At 39.0% G+C, this 21,119-nt stretch overlaps 2 protein-coding genes and 1 non-coding gene across 3 annotated transcripts; 2 read left to right on the top strand and 1 right to left on the bottom strand.

Moving 5' to 3' along the window:
* Positions 1-3,205: 3,205 nt before the first annotated feature.
* Positions 3,206-3,311, bottom strand: LOC132041283 (small nucleolar RNA R71). The gene has a single exon (XR_009410981.1). It is a non-coding gene; the product is annotated as a small nucleolar RNA R71 (small nucleolar RNA).
* Positions 3,312-3,633: 322 nt separating this feature from the next.
* On the top strand, positions 3,634-5,854 carry LOC132039127 (uncharacterized). The gene is made up of 4 exons (XM_059429669.1): positions 3,634-3,642; positions 3,756-4,154; positions 4,242-5,347; positions 5,647-5,854. The coding sequence occupies exons 1-4, from the start codon at positions 3,634-3,636 to the stop codon at positions 5,852-5,854; spliced, it is 1,722 nt and encodes a 573-aa protein (XP_059285652.1).
* A 174-nt stretch (positions 5,855-6,028) lies between these two features.
* LOC132039126 (uncharacterized mitochondrial protein AtMg00860-like) lies at positions 6,029-6,490 on the top strand. Its single transcript, XM_059429668.1, has 2 exons — positions 6,029-6,128; positions 6,177-6,490. The coding sequence occupies exons 1-2, from the start codon at positions 6,029-6,031 to the stop codon at positions 6,488-6,490; spliced, it is 414 nt and encodes a 137-aa protein (XP_059285651.1).
* The last annotated feature ends 14,629 nt before the right edge of the window (positions 6,491-21,119 follow it).

Here is a 21,119-nt window from a genome sequence, read left to right as displayed (position 1 = left end):
AGACTTTTTTCAAATAGGGAAAATGGTACTCAAAAGAGTGTTCCCGCACCAAGACAATTACAAAGGGAAGTTTTCTCCCAACCCCATATGTGGTCTGCAAAGTGCTCTCCGGAGGAGCAGTTAGGCGCTTTTCAATAGTATTAGTTATTTGTTTGTAATAGTTATTTCTTTGCTTATAATCGTTTGTAATAGATAAAAAAAACCAAATGATTTCTTTGTAATATGAACTACGCAATGACCTGAATTCCCACAATGGGATATGTAGGCAGTCCATCTGGGACCCGATCGTATTATTAGTAAAAGAAAACTCAATTACTTTAATCCAAACTACGCTCGACCTGATTCCTACTGCCACAGGATACGTAGGCACTCTTTGAGCTCGGCAGTACAAAAAGAAAAATCCAAGAAACCCCTAGGAAGCCTCAAAGTCAAGATTTCAAGCAGAATTTAGATTTGGCACGAAGAGATTGCCATACCTGCCCAACTGGGGCAAAATTTTGGGAGGATCTCAAAAATTCGTGCAACTAGTCCGACATAAGAGTCAGCCAATCCAGAGTATCAAACGAGGGGAGAAATTTTGAGAAGACTCTCAAGTCAGCGAGGGTTAATCAATTCGACGCCCTAAATGGGGCCGAAATTTTGAGAAGACCTCAAAGTTTCTATACTCAAGATTCAGCACGCGAGTTCGCCAAGCAAATAGGTAGATTGGGGCAGAATTTTTTGAGAGGATCTCAAAAATTCTGCATGAGAAAGCAGGAATCTCAGCTATCGAAAGCAACAGAGAAGGAAAGATTTTTCATTCAAAAGCGCATGTCATGACAATCAACTTAAACTGCTTTTGAAAAAAAAAAATACGTCTGTCTTTTACAGAATCTTTTGATAAATTCATCTTTTGAATACCGAATCCAGGAGGACTGAACCCAAGGGAGCTGGAAAAGCCGAAGACGCTGCCAAAGACAGTAACAGGCATCAACTTTATTAGGAAACTAACCCATTGTTGATGCAGGTCTCCATGTCATCAGGAGGACGACCCATTTTTATAACCTTGTTTCATTTGCAGGTAAAGACAAGTGCACTGAATAAGGTTGAAGCCGTAACCAAAGAAAGGGTTTGCCGTAGTCAAAAGCCACAAGGGCTATAAAAGGACGAAAATGTCATAAGGGCAAAATATCTAGCCACGAGGGCTACAAAAGGATCTGAATGCCAAAAGGGAAAATATCTAGTTGATGTGCCCAGAAATTATGGCACATCCAAGGCCTTTTTACGAGAAGTTTTACTTGTTTTTAAGCAAGTTATTGTCCAGTTAATGTGTTTCAGTGTTTTCAGGTAATGGAGCAGATTTGGAATGAAAAAAGGTAAAGTGCAGAAGTTGTCTGTAATCTTAATATATGGACTGTATTCTCAAATACGGGCCGTATTCCATGGGCGTATTTAAAGATAAGCATAACCAGAAAGGCATGCTAAGAAGATGGTAAAATACGAACAACTTTTACGGACCGTATTCCACTTTACGGTCCATATTTCAAAGTGTATTTAATCATTTAGACACTTGATAGAAAGTCGAAGTTTCGCAGGTTGAAAGACGATCAAGCAGAAGACGGACCGTAGATCAAAATACGGTCCGTATTCCAAGAGGTTGCAGTTGCCCATATCTTGAAGGAAACCCTAAGCGTAAACTGGTTTACGGTCCGTATTGTGAAATATGGACCATATTTTTTACCGACGGGGACCAAAGTGTAAATCTGTAACTTTTACGGTTTCAGAACCTATAAATAGCCCATTGTAAGGTTTTAATTATTATCAGTTGTTTTATTTGGTCTCTTGACTTATAACATCAAATACTCTCTAGTTTTTGGAGATTCAAATATCAATTCAAGTATTATCAATTCCTCTTTTTTCTTCTAAAGTAAGCAATTGTGAATTCTTCAATTTCTTATTTCTTGTTTTTTTGTCATGAGTAGCTAAATACCCTTACTAGGATTGTGAACCCAAAGATGGGTGCTTTGTGATTGGGTTTGTGAGACGATATACACATAATGGATTATTAGGGTTTATTTATTCTTCATTCTTCATTCATAATTAATGGTTGCAAACATTGATTAAAGCCATAAATCTTGATTTATTTGGGAAAATAATTAGGGTTCGGTAAGAATAAATAACAAGAACTCAAAGCTTTAAACTTTGTTTAATAAATTCTTTTAGGAATAAGAATAATTTACTTGGCATAATTAACCGCTCTTCATGTTCACTTTCTTATATTTGGGAAAATCATAGAAAGAAATAGTCTTTATTTATTGGGAAATAGTAGAGATACATATAGAGGTTAAGTGCATTCATCTAATGATCCATCAGAAATATATCGAGATCAATACCCATGATCATACACCTTATCTGAAAGGGACACAACCTTGGTTTCTTTTATCATAAATTACAATCCAAAGCAATTAGTTAGCCATTAGTCATAAACATCCCACTTTTACAAACATAATCGAATTAAGACATTAGACCTAAATTAAGCATCCTACCACTTTAGTAACCTTTTCAAATCATATTCCCTGTGGGATTCGACCCCAATCTGGTTGGATTACTATATTTGACATCATCCGCTTTACGCTAATTAAAGGTGTAATTTGAGCGCGTCAAATTTTGGCGTCGTTACCGGGGAATACGATTTTGAAATTGCTAAATAGTATTTGCTTTGATTGAAGTCTTTTGCTTATTCCATCACACCTTGTTTGCTATTCCTTGTAAACCAGGTGAACATGAATCAGAATCAGTTAAACTAACGTGCTGGTAACCAGGGGAATCGATTGAATAATCAGGTAAATGAATCAGATGAAGAGAATGTTTTCGCTGATCTTATTCTTGAGGAGGACTATGTAACTACTATTGTTCATCCTTGAGTTGGAGCTGCAAGGGTAAAAATTAACTCCTCTCTATACCAGTTGTTGAAGCTTGAGGGGTACTTTCGAAATTCTACCGAGAATGACCCTCAACGTCATTTGCAGAATTTTATCGATGTGTGTGCTAATCTCATCCAAAATAACATTCCACAAGATGCTATTCGGCTAAGGTTATTCAAATTATTCCTTAGCTGGAGATGCAAGAGCATGGTTCGAGAAGCTGCCCCAGAATTCTATTAACACATGGGTAGAAATGGTATCGGTATTTCTCAAGAAGTGGTATCCTCCTAGCAAGAAGGCTGAGATTCGTGAGAAGATCTATGAATTTAAGAAGCGACCGGGGGAACAGATATATGAAGCTTAGGAGAGATTTAAGGAGTATTTGCAAAAATTTCCAAATCATGGTTTTTCGGAGAACATATTAATAGAGAAGTTCTATCAAGGGCTGGATCCAGTGACTCAATCAATTGCAAATAATGCAGCTGATGGTAGTTTTTTGAATAAATCTTACCGACTAGTGACCAACATACTTGACGGTAAAGCTTACGCACAATCGTGCTTGGCATTCAAGCAATGCTGATGTGGTGCCTTATGGTAGTGTCATGATCCAGAATATGGTAAAGGAGAATCAAGATACCCGTAAAAACATTGGCTGAGCGTGCAATGAATATTTCCTTGCTAACCAAGAGGTTTGATGAGACCCAGATTAAGAAGGTAAATATTTATAAGGATGAGTCAGGTATGCCGAAGGGGATGTACCAGACCCAAGATGGTCCGTTTCACGATGGACCTTCTATGCAGGTTGAGGACGCTAACTATGTGAACAATTCTCAAGGGGGTTATAAAAGATAGAACTACCAAGGTGGTTACCAGAATCAGAATCAATGGAGACCTCAGCAGGGTCAAGGTGCTTACAAGAACAACAACTCTGGGAACTACAATAATAATTATGGTGGTATGAACCAAGGGAGCTATAACATAGGAAACAATTTTAGGAATAAGAGTTCCAATCCTTATATACCACCGAAAGGGCAATCAACAGAGCAAGGTAGTTCGAGGGTTGAAGCAATGCTTGAAAAGGTTCTGGCAAATCAATCAAAGTCTGAGAGGACTTTATCTGGGCTGATAGATACAGTGGGTTCCCATATAGCAGCTATTCAGAAGCTCGAGTCACAGATGCGGGATATTTCTAGAGAGCAGCACCCTCCTAAAAAGGGAGGACTGTTCCAAATCCAAAGAACGAAGGAGGCGGTGTAGACCGTGTGTTCGCCATCAGTACTAGGAGTGGTAAAATACTCCAAAGTGCTGATAAGAACATTATTGAGCTTGAGTCGATAGGAAGAAGAAGAAGAAGAAGAGCAGTCTGAAGCACCAATTATTGTTGATGAGAATCTGACTGACAAGAAGGTTGCTGATATTCCAAAGATTGTGAAGGAGGCTGATGACACGAGCAAGCAAACTGTGAAAAGGGCTCTCCGCCCTTTGACTCAGCTTTTCAAGCCTAAACCTCCCTTTCCTCAGAAGTTGGTAAAGAAGAAGGAAGATGCTAAGTTTGAGAAATTTTATGATCAGCTGAAGCAGTTATCTCTGAATTTTCCCTTCTTGGAAGCTGTTAAGGAGATGCCCAATTTTGCTAAATATTTAAAGGACCTGCTGACCAAGAAGAAAGCGGTGCAACATGAAACCGTGAGTTTCACTCACACTATGAGTTCCATCATTTCAACAACTACTGTTCAGAAAAACGGAGATCCTGGGGCGTTCACCATTCCTTGTTTTGTTGGGCACTATGATTTTGCTCGTGCTTTGTGTGATAATTGGGCGAGTATTACTTTGATGCCACTAGCTATATACAAACAATCAGGTATAGGGATGCCAAGGCCGATTACTATGAAGTTACAGATGGCTGATAGGTCTATTAAGAGGCCTGTTGGCGTGGTTGATGATGTTTTTATGCGGGTTGGTGAATTTATGTTGCCTGCTGATTTTGTGATTCTTGATTGTGCTGTTGATCGGCACATCCCTATTATTTTGGAGAGACCCTTCCTTGCTACAGAGAGAGCTCTGATGGATTCAGAGAAAAATGAAATCAAGTTCCGAGTCAATGACGATGAAGTTACTTTTCAGGCTAGCAAGGGGATGAAGTTACCAAGTGCTTACAAGAGCATTTTGGTAATCGATTCTTTTGATGTTGTTGATGAAGCGATGGAGTTCGAGATGGAAGAAGAAAGTTTGGGTAAAGCTCTAGCCGATATTCTTGTGAACTTCGATGCTGAAGACATGGAGGGTTATATGGAGACGGTTAATTTGCTTGTTGGGTTGGGTTCATATTCTTACCACCCAAAGAAGCTAAATCTTGATCTGGAAAATAGAACAACTCCTCTAGCAAAGCCTTCGATCATTGAGCCACCTAAGTTGGAACTTAAGCAGCTCCCATCAAATCTGAAGTATGAGTTTCTTGGTCCGAACAATACATTTCCGAAGGATTGTTTCAAAATTTCTACTAACCGAGGGAGCGTATTCTCGCTTTGGAGGTATTGTATGAATATAGGCGTGCTATTGGTTGGACCATAGCAGACATTTAAGGAATTCCTTCTGGGATCTGTGAACACAAAATCCAGTTGGAAGAGGATAGCAAGCCGAGTGTAGAGCATCAAAAGAGACTGAATGAGAATATTCAAGAGGTCGTCAAGAAGTAGATTATCAAATGGTTAGATGTTGGAGTGGTTTACCTGATTACTGACAGTAAATGGGTGAGCCCAGTCCAATGTGTTCCAAAAAAAGGAGGCATCACAGTGGTGCCAAATGAAAAGAATGAGCTGATTCCGACGAGAACTGTAACCGGATGGAGAGTTTGCATGGACTATCGCAAGCTCAACACTGCCACTTGCAAGGATCACTTTCCTATGCCTTTTATTGATCAAATTCTTGATCGGCTAGCGGGACGTTCTTAGTATTGCTTCCTTGATGGTTATTCGGGCTATAATCAGATCAACATCGCTTTAGAAAATCAAAAGAAGAAGACTTTTACTTGTCCTTATGGGACGTTTGTGTTCAGCCAAATGCCTTTTGGGTTGTGTAATGCACCAGCCATTTTTCAAAGGTGCATGATGTCGATCTTTTCCGACATGGTAGAAGACTTCTTGGAAGTGTTCATGGATGATTTCTCTGTTGTGGGTGATTCATTTGATGATTGTCTTGGCCGTCTGGATCAAGTGCTGAAAAGATGTGAGGAGATAAATCTCGTGCTCAATTGAGAGAAGTACCACTTTATAGTGAAGGAAGGAATCGTCCTCGGTCACAAAATCTCTGAAAAGGTAATTGAGGTTGATCAAGCGAAGATAGATGTGATTGCAAAAATTCCTCCACCGATCTCAGTCAAAAATGTTCGAAGTTTCTTAGGACATGCTGGGTTCTACAGGTGCTTCATCAAGGATTTCTCTAAAATTCCTAACCCTATGTGCAAGCTTCTTGAAAAAAAGGCTAAGTTTGTGTTTAATGAAAAGTGCCGAAAGACGTTTGATGAATTAAAGGAGCGCCTCACTACTGCTCCTGTTATTGTCACTCCTAATTGGTCCTTGCCCTTTTGAATTTATGTGTGATGCTAATGGTTTCGCAATAGGTTCTGTGCTTGGACAGAGGCACAATAAAATTATGCACCCGATCTATTATGCAAGCAGAACACTGAATGCTGCCTAGATGAATTGCACTGTGACGGAGCAAGAGTTGCTTGCAATAGTTTTTGCTTTAGAGAAGTTTAAAAACCTATTTGTTAGGGTCCAAAGTCATGGTATACACTGATCATGCGGCATTGAGATACCTTATGGCGAAGAATAAAGCAAAATCGCGACTGATCTGATGGGTGCTATTGCTGCAAGAGTTTGACTTTGAGGTGAAAGACTGCAAGGGAACTGAGAATCGGGTTGCTGACCATCTCTCTCGGCTTGAAGAAGCTAGGAGACCTTTTGATGAGCTAGATATAGATTATGCGTTTCCAGATGAGAGGTTGTTGGCTGTGTCAATAGAGGTAGCACCGTGGTATGCTGACATTGCCAATTATTTGGTAACAGGCATAGTTCCAGAAGAGATCAAAGCTTACCAAAATAAAACGTTCTTATGGGATTCTCGTCAATACTTTTGGGATGAGCCTTATTTGTTCAGAACTTGCGCTGACAATATCATTTGGTGTTGTGTTCCCGAAAGTAAAGTGATGGCGATTCTAAAGGCATGCCATGACTCTCCTGTTGGGGGTCATCACACTGGTAACCGGACTACTGTGAAGGTTCTTGAATGCGATTATTACTGGCCGACTATCTTTCATGATGCAAATCTATTGGTGCGGTCTTGTGATCAATGTCAGAGGCAAGGGAACATAGCGTAAAGCAAGAGGTGCCTATGAATTTTGTGATGGAGGTAGTTGTTCGATGTCTCGGGGATTGACTTTATGGGACCCTTTGAGTTCGGTGGCATAAAATATCTTGGTTCTTGTGGACTATGTGTCGAAATAGGTAGAGCGGTGGCTTTACCCAACAATGAGGCCAAGAGTGTCATGGGGTTCCTCAAGAAGATAATATTTACTCGATTTGGTACCCGAGGGCTATAATCGGCGATGGTGGTTCCCACTTTTAACAGAGCTTTCGTAGGATTGATGGAGAAATATGGCGTAAAACATAGGGTGGCAACACCTTATCATCCTCAGACAAGTGGGCAAGTTGAAGTATCCAATCGGGAGATCAAGAGTATTCTAGCTAAAACGTTGAATGCAAATAGGACTGATTAGGCCCGCAAGCTCGATGATGCTCTATGGGCATACCGGACTGCTTTCAAGACTCCGATTGGGACTTCACCTTTCAAGCTCGTTTTCGAAAAAGCTTGTCACTTGCCGGTTGAACTTGAACATAAGGCTATGTGGGCTTTGAAGAAATTAAATATGGATTGGGAAGAGGCGACCAAGATAAGGTTGTTTCAACTCAATGAGATGGATGAATTTCGGTACCAAGTATATGAGAGTGCAAAGACTTTATAAAGAGAGGATGAAGCACTATCATGATAAGAAAATTCTGAAGCGAGAATTCTACAAGGGTGATCTGTCTTATTTGTTTAACTCTCGATTGAAGTTGCTACCGGGCAAGCTAAAATCAAGGTGGTTTGGTCTGTTTGAGGTGGTAGGTGTTTCACCCCATGGGGCGATTGAACTGAAGTCCGGAGATGGAACTCGAACATTTAAGGTGAATGGGTAGAGAGTGAAGCACTATCATGGGATGATTGATGGAAATAGAATTGTTGATCGATACCGGTTGAAGCATCTCGAAATGAACGCTGACCCAGTGTTTGTTGATAAGGAGTGAATGGGTACCACCGTCGTGCTGCGATGTTAACTCAAGCGCTTCTTGGGAGCCAACCCAAGTGTAATGTGTATTTTTTTTTTTTTTTGTTGCATAAAAGGTAATGGTTGTTTTGGTGCAGGAATATATTGCAAAAAATATTAATGAATAGCAGGTAAGTTAAGTAATCAGAGAGACGATTTTGCAACATTGCAAAATACGCCTGGAGTTTACGGACCGTATTTCACAATACGGGTCGTAAAACAAGGCGTATTTAACAATGTCACAAAATAGTAGCACTGTTTTGTAACATGAAAAATTACGACCATGGAATATGGATCGTATTTCAAAATACTACCCGTAAGTGCACTGTCTGAAGAAATATCTCTAAATACGGGACGTAAATCACTTTACGAACCATATTTAGAAGAGAAAAAAAAAGAGACGGGCAGTCATTTAAATCGCGGGCAAAGAGAGAGAAGAATATATACCGCATCTTTCATTATTTTCCACCACTTCAAACATAACCGCCCACTCTAAATTCACAAACCCACGACTTTCCACTACCAAACTCATCATCTTCCACCTCCCATCTCCATCAATACATCATTGCAGTATCTCAAATTCATCATTTTTACAAAAACATAACCCTAATCTCTTGCCCTTGGTTTAACTGCTCTTGTTGATTTTAATCTCAAAGTTCTTCAAGGTTATCATCTAGTATTCATCATTACAGGTATGATTGGCATTCTCCACTCTTAGTTTACGTAATTTGGGTTGGCAATAGTTGGTGGGTGTTGATTAGACTAGGGTTTTTGTGCAAATTTGTCTTGGTTAATGATCGTGTGTGGGGATAATGATGTTGTAAGCTTTGAAATCTCTTGGGAAGTATGTTAATAGGACCCAAATGGGTTGGAAGGCATTCCACACCTTGAATTTCAAATTTGAGGTTCTGGTATGCCCACCAATAGCATGACTCATGAGTAATTGATGCGAATTCGGTAGGAAATTGGCTGAAGTATGAGAAACCCAGTCCCCCAAACAATGTGAAACCAGGATTATTGTCGTTTTCTTGAACAATCAAAAACATGCTCCGTTTCTGTGACTGTGTGATGCGAAAAATGATCTGAGTTTACGGACCGTATTTCACTTTACGATCCATATTTAATCATAATTTGACAGATAGTGAGGTCCAACTCAGAGATTGCACAATACGACCTGAGTTTACGGACCGTATTTCAGTTTACGGTCCGTCTTTTACATTTACGGTCACAGACAGAACATAGTTTTTGTGTACAGTTATTTTGTTTTCATTTTTGTTTGGTTGTTCCGTTATAGCTAATACGATGTGTCTTTTGCAGGAATGGGTCAGAAAAAGAATGCAAGGAAAGTAGGGGCCCAACGCAAAGGCACAAGAAAGAAAGCGGCCCCGGAAAATAAGTTGAGAGATGAGCCCACAAGTTCCGAAGAGGAAAATTCCGGGTCCGAGCACCAAGAGGTTATACCTCTACCCAAAGTCAAAAGGGCCCCCACAAAAGGCACATCCACGCCCCCAACCATGACACCGTCCAAGTCCGCGTCGGAAGCCTCTTAGTCTGAAGGAGGGGATCCTGACGCGGAAGTATCAAGCAGGGGGGCAACCCAACAAATGGAGCATGAGAGTGGCTCAGAGGAGCCAACTGCTAGCCATGCTCCAGATGATGATACACCGCCAAAGGGTCGTAAATTAGCCGTCTGGACCAAATGGCTGGAGGAAGAAAAACTCTGATTCTTGGTCAAAAGGTCAAAGGAATTGTATGATCAATGGATGGCCGGGACAGAAACTGGGGGAAAGCCGCAGAGGAAAATATTCGAGGAGCGGCGATTGACTTTCGATGGTGTTTTGGCACATCCACAACTGGACGAGACCGTCAAGATGTACAAGCTAGATGCTTTCACTCATAAACCAGGAGAGTATGCTCCCTATATTGTGAGGGAATTCTATGCGGCATATGGGGCTGTGTTGATGTCTATGAAGAAGCCCAGTCGTGCTTGTCATCAAATACCTATATTAGAAAATGTGACAATCCGGAATTCTGATAGTCCGGAATTCCCATGTTGATATTTCCTCTAAGGCCATCAACAAAGTTCTATTTGGCAATGATTATGTGGCACCTACCGATCTGAGCCTGTACCTAGACAAGAGGGATAGGAAAGACAACAAATCTGTGAGGGAATGGACTGCCGCCACTATCACATCTGAGCCACATAAGCAAAAATGGACAAATGATGGAAAAGTAAAAATTGCTAAGAGTTGCTTGTCGGCGGAAGCTAAGTTTTGGTGGACGTTGCTTAGGTACCGGATCACTCCAACCCAGGCGGACAACACCCTCTCCATCAGTCAGGCAGTCACTATTGCCTCGTTGATGTCATAGTATCCGATGAATATTGGAGAGCTCATTGCGGAGGAGCTGTATATGAGGGCACACAAGCCCAAGCAAACCATGGTATTCCCGTGCCTTATCACCGAGTTGTGTAGACAAAAATATGCCCTAAAGTGATCATGAGACATCTACTACCCACACATATGTATCTACGAGCCTCTAGCTGGAATACTGAACATCAGGACGGGACAGGACCCCGTCATGCCCCAAATATGTACACAAAAGAGTATACGATAAACGGCAACTCCGGAGTAGTGGAATGCTTCTGTAAAGCTGCTGACAGGGCTCCTAGGGATCTGTACCGTCTCCCCGTTTACCTGTGGGCATGAACACAGCGTCCACAAGAAAGGACGTCAGTACGAGTAATGTACCGAGTATGTAAGGCATGAACAGTAATATAATAAGACATATGGAACATAACATGAGATTGGGGGATAACCTGTACATCTGGATGCCTCTTAGGGCGGATACCATGCATGCTTAGCTTTCTTTGAAAAGCATTTCTCATACATGTATACATAAGATAGAATTGCTGCGGAACGTGCAGCTCGATCCATAAATATATAACAAGCGAGGAACGAACGGCCCGATCCATTTAACCATTTACCCCGCGTCTGGGCATCCCGCGTCCGGGATGATATCATAATATACCAATTGATCAGGTGGCCATATATACATATATATGTATATATACATATATATATATATATATATATATATATATATATATATATATATATAACATAAGTAGCATGCATGAGACCCCAAAGAACGCTAGGACTCTATCGGAGTGACGTAAAGTCGGTAACCTCCGATTATATTATAGAATAATCATCATCGCTCTATCTCACCTTGAAGGAACAATTATTACAAGGTGAGACCAACAACAATGAATAAAATTGAGAAAGTCAAGAAAATAGCTCAATATTCTCACATCATCATTGATCTCATAACTTGAGACTTTTAACCATAAAATCATCATCATCATAATCATCATAGAAAATATTCTCATCTTTGACATCATCATTATCATTGTTAAAACATGTTCATCGCTGTTATCATAAGAGCTTACAAAGTCATACATCTCTGTTTCGGAACATACGGACATTTCGGAAAACATTTATGGATCATCAGGAAATAAGTCATGCCTTTGAGTCGTGAACTTCTAGCTTTTTAAATCAAGGTGGTCATGGAAATATATAGTTAAAAACATAACATAGGATCATGCCTTTGAAAGAAAGGGACGAGCCTTAACATACCTGAAATTTCACGTTGCGGCTTTTCCGCCTATTTCCGGTCTCGCAATCTCCTTATAAGACCATTCATACTATGGTTAGGCTGACTGTTATATACTTATCCTAAACCTTCAAATTAAACCTCCTTAAAATCTGCCAAAATTCGAGTAGCATCTCCCTGTTTATATGCCTAACCCGAATTCATAATTCATCAACCAACAACAACAACAACAACAATACCAACATCAATCATAATATTCTCAATACCAAAATACTCCATAAACATCTCATATGGGGTTTATCCCATATTTCCACCAACAAAACTACTATACGGCTATTTGACAGTTCTATCTCCGTAAATAAACCAAAATTAACATTAATAATAAAAGATTCTTACCTCTCTCCCAGTAATATTGTTGTATCTTCGCCTTCCACCTTGAACTGAGCCAAACACGTCGCTATACGATTTTTGTAATCGCAACTATATGCTGTCTTGATCGGAATTCGAGAAGTATACCTCGTGTAGGCTTAAAATTTGGCTTGGGAAGTTGGGGAGAAATCTTTAAGTATTTCAAGTCTGATGAGTATATCTTTTTGAGAATATACTCAAACTTGTTCTACAACAAAGAAATAGGGTCCTTTAAATAGAAAACCTCAAAACCCTCTCCCAGCCGATGTGGGATAACTCCCCTTTTAGGGGTTTCCTCCTCACATCTATATTGGAGGGTTAGGATTAGATGTAAAAATTAAATGAAGAGTCGGATCTTGCCCTCAAAAGGTCGATCTTCTAGGTTCCTTGTGAACCAATAGCAACCCGAGATTCAAAATCACAAACGACCAAAAACAATTAAAGATTTAGAGAGTATCAATGTTCAACCTTCAACAAAATAAAGAAAAGCATGATAATAAGGATGAGATAACACCTCGTTTGGATAGAGATAGGTGAAAATCGGAGGAGGCAATTAATGTGTTGCCTCAAATCGAACCAACCAAGCCTGCTAAAGCCTTACCAACTCTGCATCTTTGCCAAAAATGGAGAGATGACGATAGGAAAGAGAAGGTGGCCCCGCGGCGGTTAGAAGGAAACCCTCCTAAGACCTTAAGGCTCGTTTGCCAACTGAGGGAAATGAAAGGGGCTTTGCCCCTTTTAGGAAGTCATTTGGGCCGGGTCTGGCCCTGTTGGGCTAGACTCGGTCCCATTTAAAAGGACGAGAGGGGCGGCCCAATGAAAGGGGCTTTGCCCCTTTTAGGACTGGCCTTGTTGGGCTGGACTTGGTCCCATTTAAAAGGATGAGAGGGGCGGCCCAATGCGTGTATGTATACATATACATATGTAGACATATATGTGTGTCTGTGTGTGTATATATATATATATATATATATATTGATATACTAAACACACACATATACGTATATACCATACCATACATATGAATATATATATATTAATAAACCTACATTAACATATATATGTAGGGAATAAAGAATGTAAATTAAAGTATGTAAAAATTTTGAAAAGACGGATTTATTAAGCAAATTAATTGAAACCAAGCAAACAATTAATTTAAAAGCAAAACATATTATTTATTTTTTCACAAAATATTGAACTTACATGTCTGGCCTTAATTGAATTAAAGCATGAATTTGCTATTTTCAATTGTGGCCCCATTTGGCTAACTAATTGATTATTCAATTGTAGCTGTAATTAAACACATAATAGGCAATTTACAAATAAAATCATAATTAATTTATCTAAATCAATTATAATTAATTTGAAAATTGTCGACATAAATTGATTATGTAGAGAAATTAAAAAAAAAATGGGTAAAAATGATTATGTATTTTAATTGCTCAATTTCCTTGAATTAAAATGGGGGTAAATATTTGCTGATTTAAATTCTCCATAATTAAATAAATAGTATATTTCACACTATTTTCTAGTTGAAGTTAGTAAAATGCCTTATTAATTACTGTGAAATAATTTCCAAATGATTTATTATAGAAATTATTTTACCAAACAATAAAGGTAAAATATTATCTGCATAGTCTATAAAATCATCCTGATTTTTACTAAAAAGAATATTTATCACCCCATTTAATATTCAGGCACTTTGAGCAATTAAAATAAATTATGGGAGGTTAAAAATTATGTGTCAACAGTTATATTATTTCCGCACTTATTCACTATCTTTATTATCTATGTTTGAGACTTTTATCCGATTGCCTTGATTAATATATTTGTGGTTGAATGAATGATTTGGGAAAGGGTTCGCCTACCGAGGTGGGATTTGATAGGTGCCCGCACGATACCCCGAGTTGGGGCGTGCCAACCTTAACCAAGCGTTTTATAGCATTTTGACAATAGAATTACCCTCCCAATTTAATGGGAATTATAGTTCAATCAATCCTAAGACAATATCAATCAACCAACAATAATAGAACTGCACAATTTGTACTCTCAAAGCACCACACCAAAATGAACCACATGGAAGAAAAGAAAACACTTTTTTTTTTCTAACCAAAACACAGAAGCAGCGAGGGAGAGGAAGAGACAGAGAAGAGGAAAGGAGAGAAGACGACTTACCTGGTAGTCGTGCGTGTTAGTGGGGAGCTTTAGTGCGTGCTACTGTTTTGTCTAGAAGGGAAAAAGAGAAGGAAACTTACTAAGGAGATTTAAGTTGTGGTGACAAAAAAGTGTGATAATTAAAAATGGTGACAAGTTTGACCAGCCAAGGTCAAACTTGTCTTAAAAATGTGATTAACTTAAATTGGGACTCAATTATAATTTTTAAAACTTATAATCTTTTACAAAATACACAAAAACCCATACACATTATACAAAAACTTCTTCCAACCCACACACATTATACAAAATTTCCTTCCAACCCCAACCCACTTCCCCACGACCCACTTCTGTTTTATTTCAAAAAAAAAAAAAAAAAAGCATTCTTCGCCTCATCTCATCTCTCTCTCTCTCCGTTGTCGTTGTTCAAAACCGGTTATCACCATTGTTGTTGCTCGTTCTTCTCTCTCCATTGCTCGCTCGCTCATTTTTCTCTCTCCATTGTTGTTGCTTGTCTATTCATTCTCGTGTAAACTTTTTTTTCACTTGGTTCAAAAGTTAGGTTTTGAAATCGTAGTATGAAAATGATGATTTTGGTTAGAGAAGATGAAGAAGAGCATGGGTTTTTCTTGAATGTTGTTTGTTTTGTTGTAGTTTCGTGTATTTGTTGCACTTGTTGGGGTTTGTGAGTTTGTAAATAGTGGTTGTGGTTGTGAAATTATGGTATTTGGTGCTGTTTTTGTTCTTTTTCTCCTTGTTATTTCGAAAAAAAGGCTTGCAATTTTGTTGATGTTTTCCAACAACTGAGGTTAATTGTTGTAAAAATTCAAGACTTGTTTGACAGCTTGCAAACATCTCGAGGTTGTATGGTTTTGGTGTATTTTGTTTAAGTTGTGAGTGAGATTTGTGATGGTTGTGTGTTTGTAGTGAAATATAGATGTTTTGTGCTTAAATTTAGATGTTTTTGCTGTTGTTGTTGCTGTCATGCTATGGTTTAGGAAAATGTTTGATTTTATCCAACAAACGCCGGATAAAATCAAAACAATTGTTGAGGTTTTTAAAGAATCGAAGCAAAGCTTGTTGTAGCATATTAACATGTGTTGTAAAAAATCAAAACAAATGCTTTAAGTCAGTTGCAACTGTTTTTCTATTTCCAACAGATTAAGATTCTGCTGCAACAAGTAATAAGTTGTTGCAACAACTTCGTATTTTGTTGCAACATATTATTAATCTGTTGCAACAACTGATTACTTGTTGCAACATATTCCTTTTCCCTTTTTACTTTGAATGTTGCACTAACCAATTAAAACTTTTTTTCTATCTCTTGTGTGTAGATAAAATGTCTCCAGTTAAAAGAAAAGGAGAGAAACCAACTGAGGGAGAAAGTAGTAAAAGAGCTAAGGTGCAAACACCATTAGATAAACTTAGACCGCTATTTGTCAATCAACAAATAAGGAAAGATTTAGTGAAACCGGGGCTTCGTAAAGAGAGGAAACCCACGAAACCTCTCGTTGGGCATGAAGAAGAAAGTGGTAAAATGAACAAAGTGAAGAAACTAGAGAAGAAAGTGAAAAAGATGATGAAAATCTGCTGAAGGAGATGAAGAAAATGAAGAAAATGCTGAAGGAGATGAAGAAAAATGAGATGAAAAAGAAGTAAGTGAAGAAGAAGGAGATGAAGGGGATGAAGGAGCTGAAGGGGATGAAGGAGGTGAAGAAGAAGTAGAAACTGAAAATGGTAATGAAGAAGAAGAAGAAGAAGAAGAAGAAGAAGAAGAAGAAGAAGAAGAAGAAGAAGAAGAAGAAGAATCAACAGATCAGATCTTGGCTGAGTTAAGAAGAAAAAGGAAACATAACGTGGATGCCAATCTTGTTGAGTCTTCTAGTATTGCCATAGATCCCAATAGACCTTCGATTGAGGAGGTCGTCAAGAGTTTCAGCATTGAAAAGTACGGCGTGACGATGCCGCTGAATGAAAATAAGGATTTGTCTGGTGATTTTGTGGTTAGATCAACCACGTGGGCAAGGGCTTTGACACTTTCAAGGGCATTCTCCCAAGAAATAGTGGGTTGGAGAATTTCTTTAGGGCTAGCCGCTTTGGGCTCTATTTAGATTTGCCCAAGATACTAGTGCTCGATTTCAAATGACAATGGTTTCGAGCTTTTGAAGCGTAAGATTATTTGTGATAGAAAGGATGAGATTTGGATCAATTATCGTGGTATGCCGGTTGCTTTGGCATGAAGGAGTTTGCCATAGTTACCGGATTGAGATGTTATCCTTACGAGCCTCTTCCTACCGTTGTATTAACAAAGCACCTGACGCCCAAGGCAGATAAGAAAGCGAAGGGTTCCAAAGCTAAGAATAATGTCTCTTTGGTAAACTTAGTGAAGGAGCTACACTCAAAAGAAATTATTGCAAGACTTGGAGTCCAAAACTTTCTCAAAAAAGTACAAGGAGGCACCGTGCTTAGTTTGGTTTGTGCATAGTGTTCTTGGGCAAGAGACGTAAACTACAACATACCGCTTGGATTGATTAAATTGCTGAGGACTATGATGCCTTCAACAACTATGCCTGGGGTTTTCAAAGCTTTAACTTGACTATTGAATATTTGATGAAGGATTTGAAGCCAACGGGGAAGACACAAAACCTATATGGCTTCCCTTGGGCTTTCATGGTAAATTTTCTTTAATGTTTTACCTTTTTTTTTTTTATTTATTTCAATCACTATTTTGATTTTTGATGGCATCTTTTTTTTCTAGGTTTTCAGTATTTGAAGCCATTCCTCACCTCAGGCATCAAGTCAAGGAATACTCCAAAGAAGTTACCTATCCAAGAATTGTTAGATGGCTCACCGCCAGAACAACACAAAATTGAGTGTTGACCTTTTCAACCCCCCTAAGGAAGCTGTAAGCATTAGAACACAACAGATGACTAGGTGTTGCAACAACTTTTATAATCTGCTACAACAACACATGCATCCGTTGCAACAAGTTATGCATCTGTTGGACAATGTCCAACGTATAATTAACTCGTTGCAACAAGTTACCCAACATGAATCGTTATAACATGCAACTAGTTTTTTACAACATGAATAACCCGTCGAAACAAGTTACCCATCCGTTGGAAAATGTCCAAATAGTATGATAAACCTGCTGCAACAAGTTGACAATCTATTGGACAATTTCCAACAAGTACCACAGTTGTTGCAACATATCACTTTATTTACTAATTTGATAACTTCTGAATCTGTTACAGTAAGTTTTTTACAACAAGTACAATAACTGTGCAACAAATTACTAATCTGTTGTATAATATCCAACATACGAGAAACCCGCCGCAACAAGCTACCCATCCGTTGGAAATTTTTCAATGTATGAGATACCACGCGCAACAAGTTACCTATCCGTTGGACATTGCCCAACAGATGTGTAACCTTTTGCAACAACCTGTTAACTTGTTTTAAATAGGTTTTGCTTTTTATGATTTAGAACCATTATGATATATCTACTTTTTTGTTGTAGGTTGTGAACCCATGGCTTGTTCCAACAATAAGAGAGTTGGAGATGCCATGCCTTGTCACCTTTGTGCCCATAGAATCTGTGCCTGACAGACTGATTAATGGGTTCAAAGGGGAATTGGCTGGAGTGACAGCCATCACTAGGGTTGATAATGTTGTAGCTGGTGGTGGTGGTGATGTTGCTGGTGGTCATGTTGTTGTTGCGCTGTAAGTGGTGATGTTGAGTCGATGTCATGGTGCTGCTGGGCGATGATGTCATGGTGCGGTGTTCACCGCTGACGTTGTTGTCGGTGGTGGTGGCGATGATGTCCCAAAAGTATCATTGGGGAAAAAATTAAGAGATGATGATGCCAATATATGGATTTACCTCGCCCCCGGATTGAGGATTTTTCCCATTTGGTGGTAATTTGAGTATGGTGGATCGAGTGGTAAGATTTGTCGATGTTGGGCGTCTGTGGCATTCTAAGGTCCCTTCATGCTTATGAGTGCACCACTCGTGCGCACACAATGGATAATTTGATTAGAAAGGTGGAGGAATTGTGCAAGGCCCAAGAAGCCACAAACACTTCTATGCAGGTTGATATCCACAGTGTGTATCAAACCATCAAAGAATCTTTCCTCACCTTATACTCCCGTTCATGTTCGAGAGGGGCAAAGCAATTGCCAAGGCACTTGCATCGCTTAGATCAAGAAGATCCGTTGCTACCCTAGTAAGTCAATCGAGACTCCTCTTCTTGATGTCGCCAAAAGTGTTAAAAAAAGGTGGACATTTTCAAGCCCGTACATGCCCAAAGAAAGAAAAAGGCCGAGACCGCAATCAAGTCCAAAAAGAGCGGGAGAACCATGTACTCAATGCATTTAATTGAGCAAGAGATTTCAAGGCGTCCGACAAGCATGGAAATATGGTGAGGATTGGGTAAGTTTCAACACTTGTATATATCTATCTAACTCAAGATATTGTTGCAAAAAGTAGATAATTTGTTCCTTTATTTTGTCAATCCGATACACCAAGTTAACTAGTTGTTGCAACAAGTAGATAATCTGCTGCAACAAGTTAACTAGTTGTTTGCAACAAGAGATAATCAATCGCAACAAGTTAACTAGTTGTTGCAACAAGTAGATAATCCGTTGCAACAAGTTAACTAGCCGTTGCAACAAGAGATAACTGTTGCAACAAGTTAACTAGCCGTTGCAACAGCAGCCTTTATTTTGTTGAATCTGTCAGCACCAAGTAACTAACTCGTTTTACTACTTTTACTTTAGTATGTAGACGAAGTCCTGGTTTCTAACGCGTACGAGGCAAATCAATTTCCCCGAGTATTATGATTCTACCGACATAATCCCGGACTCAACTTTTATAACAACATGTCCAAGAGGTACGCAAAATTGACAAAAGAGAGTATGCACAAGCCCAAATGTCGTGTTCCCAAGGTTAGACTTGTCGAATTCAAGTGGGATGATGATATGGTCGATTATTGTAGGGTGTCGACCCTACCCGGAGGTCGCTTCTCAGCTGGTGCAAAGAGGGGTTTTAACAAAGGATGAATATTAATTCCACACATTTTGTCACCTTCGAGTTCATGATCAAGAGGGAGTGGTAAATGTGTATGACCGCAACGTTCCCGTCTATGAAGAATCGATTTCTTTGTTTCATGGAGCCGGAACTGACCGTGGGCCCAAGTTATCGCAACAGAGTGGAATGTTCGCACACTTGCCTGCAGTTACTCAATGAATCTGGGAATTCAATAGGCTACGAATCTCCCCCGCAATGTCACCGGTAAGGCACGTGGTTCGTGGTCAATTGCTTTTGGGAGGCTTTGCTTACCGCACAACCGTGACAAAACCCGAAAGTCTAATCAACGACAACTCGGGGAGGATGCAAAATGAGATTGGGCATTAGGTGTCATTGAAAAGGTGTTGGAGCCCTAAGATGGGTTGATAAACAATTCATTGATTTTGCATTTTTTGAGCCAAAATGTGGCCTCGTTGAACAATTTAAGTATATATTAGGAGTTTTTTTATGACATTATGTAATTTAAGTATATATTAGGTGTTCAAGATTTTCTAAGACATTTTGTTAAGTATATATTAGGTGTTCATTATTTAAGTTGTGTTCAATACATTATGTTCAAAATGTTTCGTAGTTTTAAACAAGTCACAAAATCTAACAAATAAGTAAAGAAGTCAACGACCAATCTATCTGTTGCAACAGATCTAATCGATAAAAGAAGTTGCAACAAGTTGATAATCTGTTGCAATAAGTTTGTCACCACAGAACAGATGAGTAAGTCAAGGCAACAAGTTTGTAAAATGTCACAATGTATTTGTTCAAATAAGGTAACATATACGGGTCACCATTGATAAATCTAACTCGATGAAGTTGCAACAAGTTGATAACTGCTGCAACAGTTTGTCATCCGCAAGGTAACAGATGAGTAAGTTGTTACAACAAGTTTGTAAATTGTTGCAACAGATGGTTCAAATCGCAACATACGGGGTCACGTTGCAACAAATCTAATCGATAAACAAAGTTGTTGCAACAAGTTGATAACTGTCAAAGGTCAACAAGTTTGTCATCCGTTGCAACAGATGAGTAAGTTGTTGCAACAAGTTTGTAAATTGTTGCAATGATAAGGTTCGGGCTTGTTGCAACATATGGGTAAGTTGTCATGACAAATCTAACTGATGTCAAGAAAAGTCGGCAACAAGTGATAATCTATCGCAATAAGTTTGTGATCCGTTACAACAGATGAGCCGCTTGTTGCAACAAATCTATCAATTGTTGAAGAAATTGCAACAACTAACCCATCCGTCGCAACAAGTTTGTAACTGCTGTAACGATCGTTAGTTATTGCAACAAGTTACTAATATGTTGCAACAGTATCGTTAGTCGTTAAACAAGTTACTAATATGTTGCAACAAGTGCATTATCTGTTGTAACGGATGAGTAACCTGTTTAAAAGTTTCACATTTAGTAAACAATAAGTATCATTGGTTTTCGTTGTTTACACCTAAATATGGGTGAATCAAGTAGTTCTCATCAAATTACACCAACGATCGCTCGATTTTGGGAAGTATACGCTTAGTTGATCATATGTCCCGACTCGTATCACCATCAAATTGGTTAGGAACATTTAATAAATAATAAATATCATTGG

This window comes from Lycium ferocissimum, chromosome 12, assembly GCF_029784015.1.
Source record: "Lycium ferocissimum isolate CSIRO_LF1 chromosome 12, AGI_CSIRO_Lferr_CH_V1, whole genome shotgun sequence".
Lineage (NCBI taxonomy): Eukaryota > Viridiplantae > Streptophyta > Magnoliopsida > Solanales > Solanaceae > Lycium > Lycium ferocissimum.
The sequence above is the reverse complement of the archived record's forward strand: the minus strand, read 5'-3'. Positions and strand labels throughout refer to the sequence as shown.

Excerpts from the sequence above, each read along its gene's own strand:
- LOC132039127 (XM_059429669.1), top strand. Across the intron at positions 4,155-4,241 it reads TCCAAAGAACGAAGGAGGCG|GAAGAAGAAGAAGAAGAAGA; the intron begins GTGTAGACCGTG and ends TTGAGTCGATAG. Across the intron at positions 5,348-5,646 it reads CAGCTCCCATCAAATCTGAA|TAAATGGGTGAGCCCAGTCC; the intron begins GTATGAGTTTCT and ends GATTACTGACAG.
- LOC132039126 (XM_059429668.1), top strand. The coding sequence starts at position 6,029 with ATGGTAGAAGACTTCTTGGAAGTGTTCATGGATGATTTCTCTGTTGTG. Across the intron at positions 6,129-6,176 it reads GGATCAAGTGCTGAAAAGAT|TGAAGGAAGGAATCGTCCTC; the intron begins GTGAGGAGATAA and ends ACCACTTTATAG.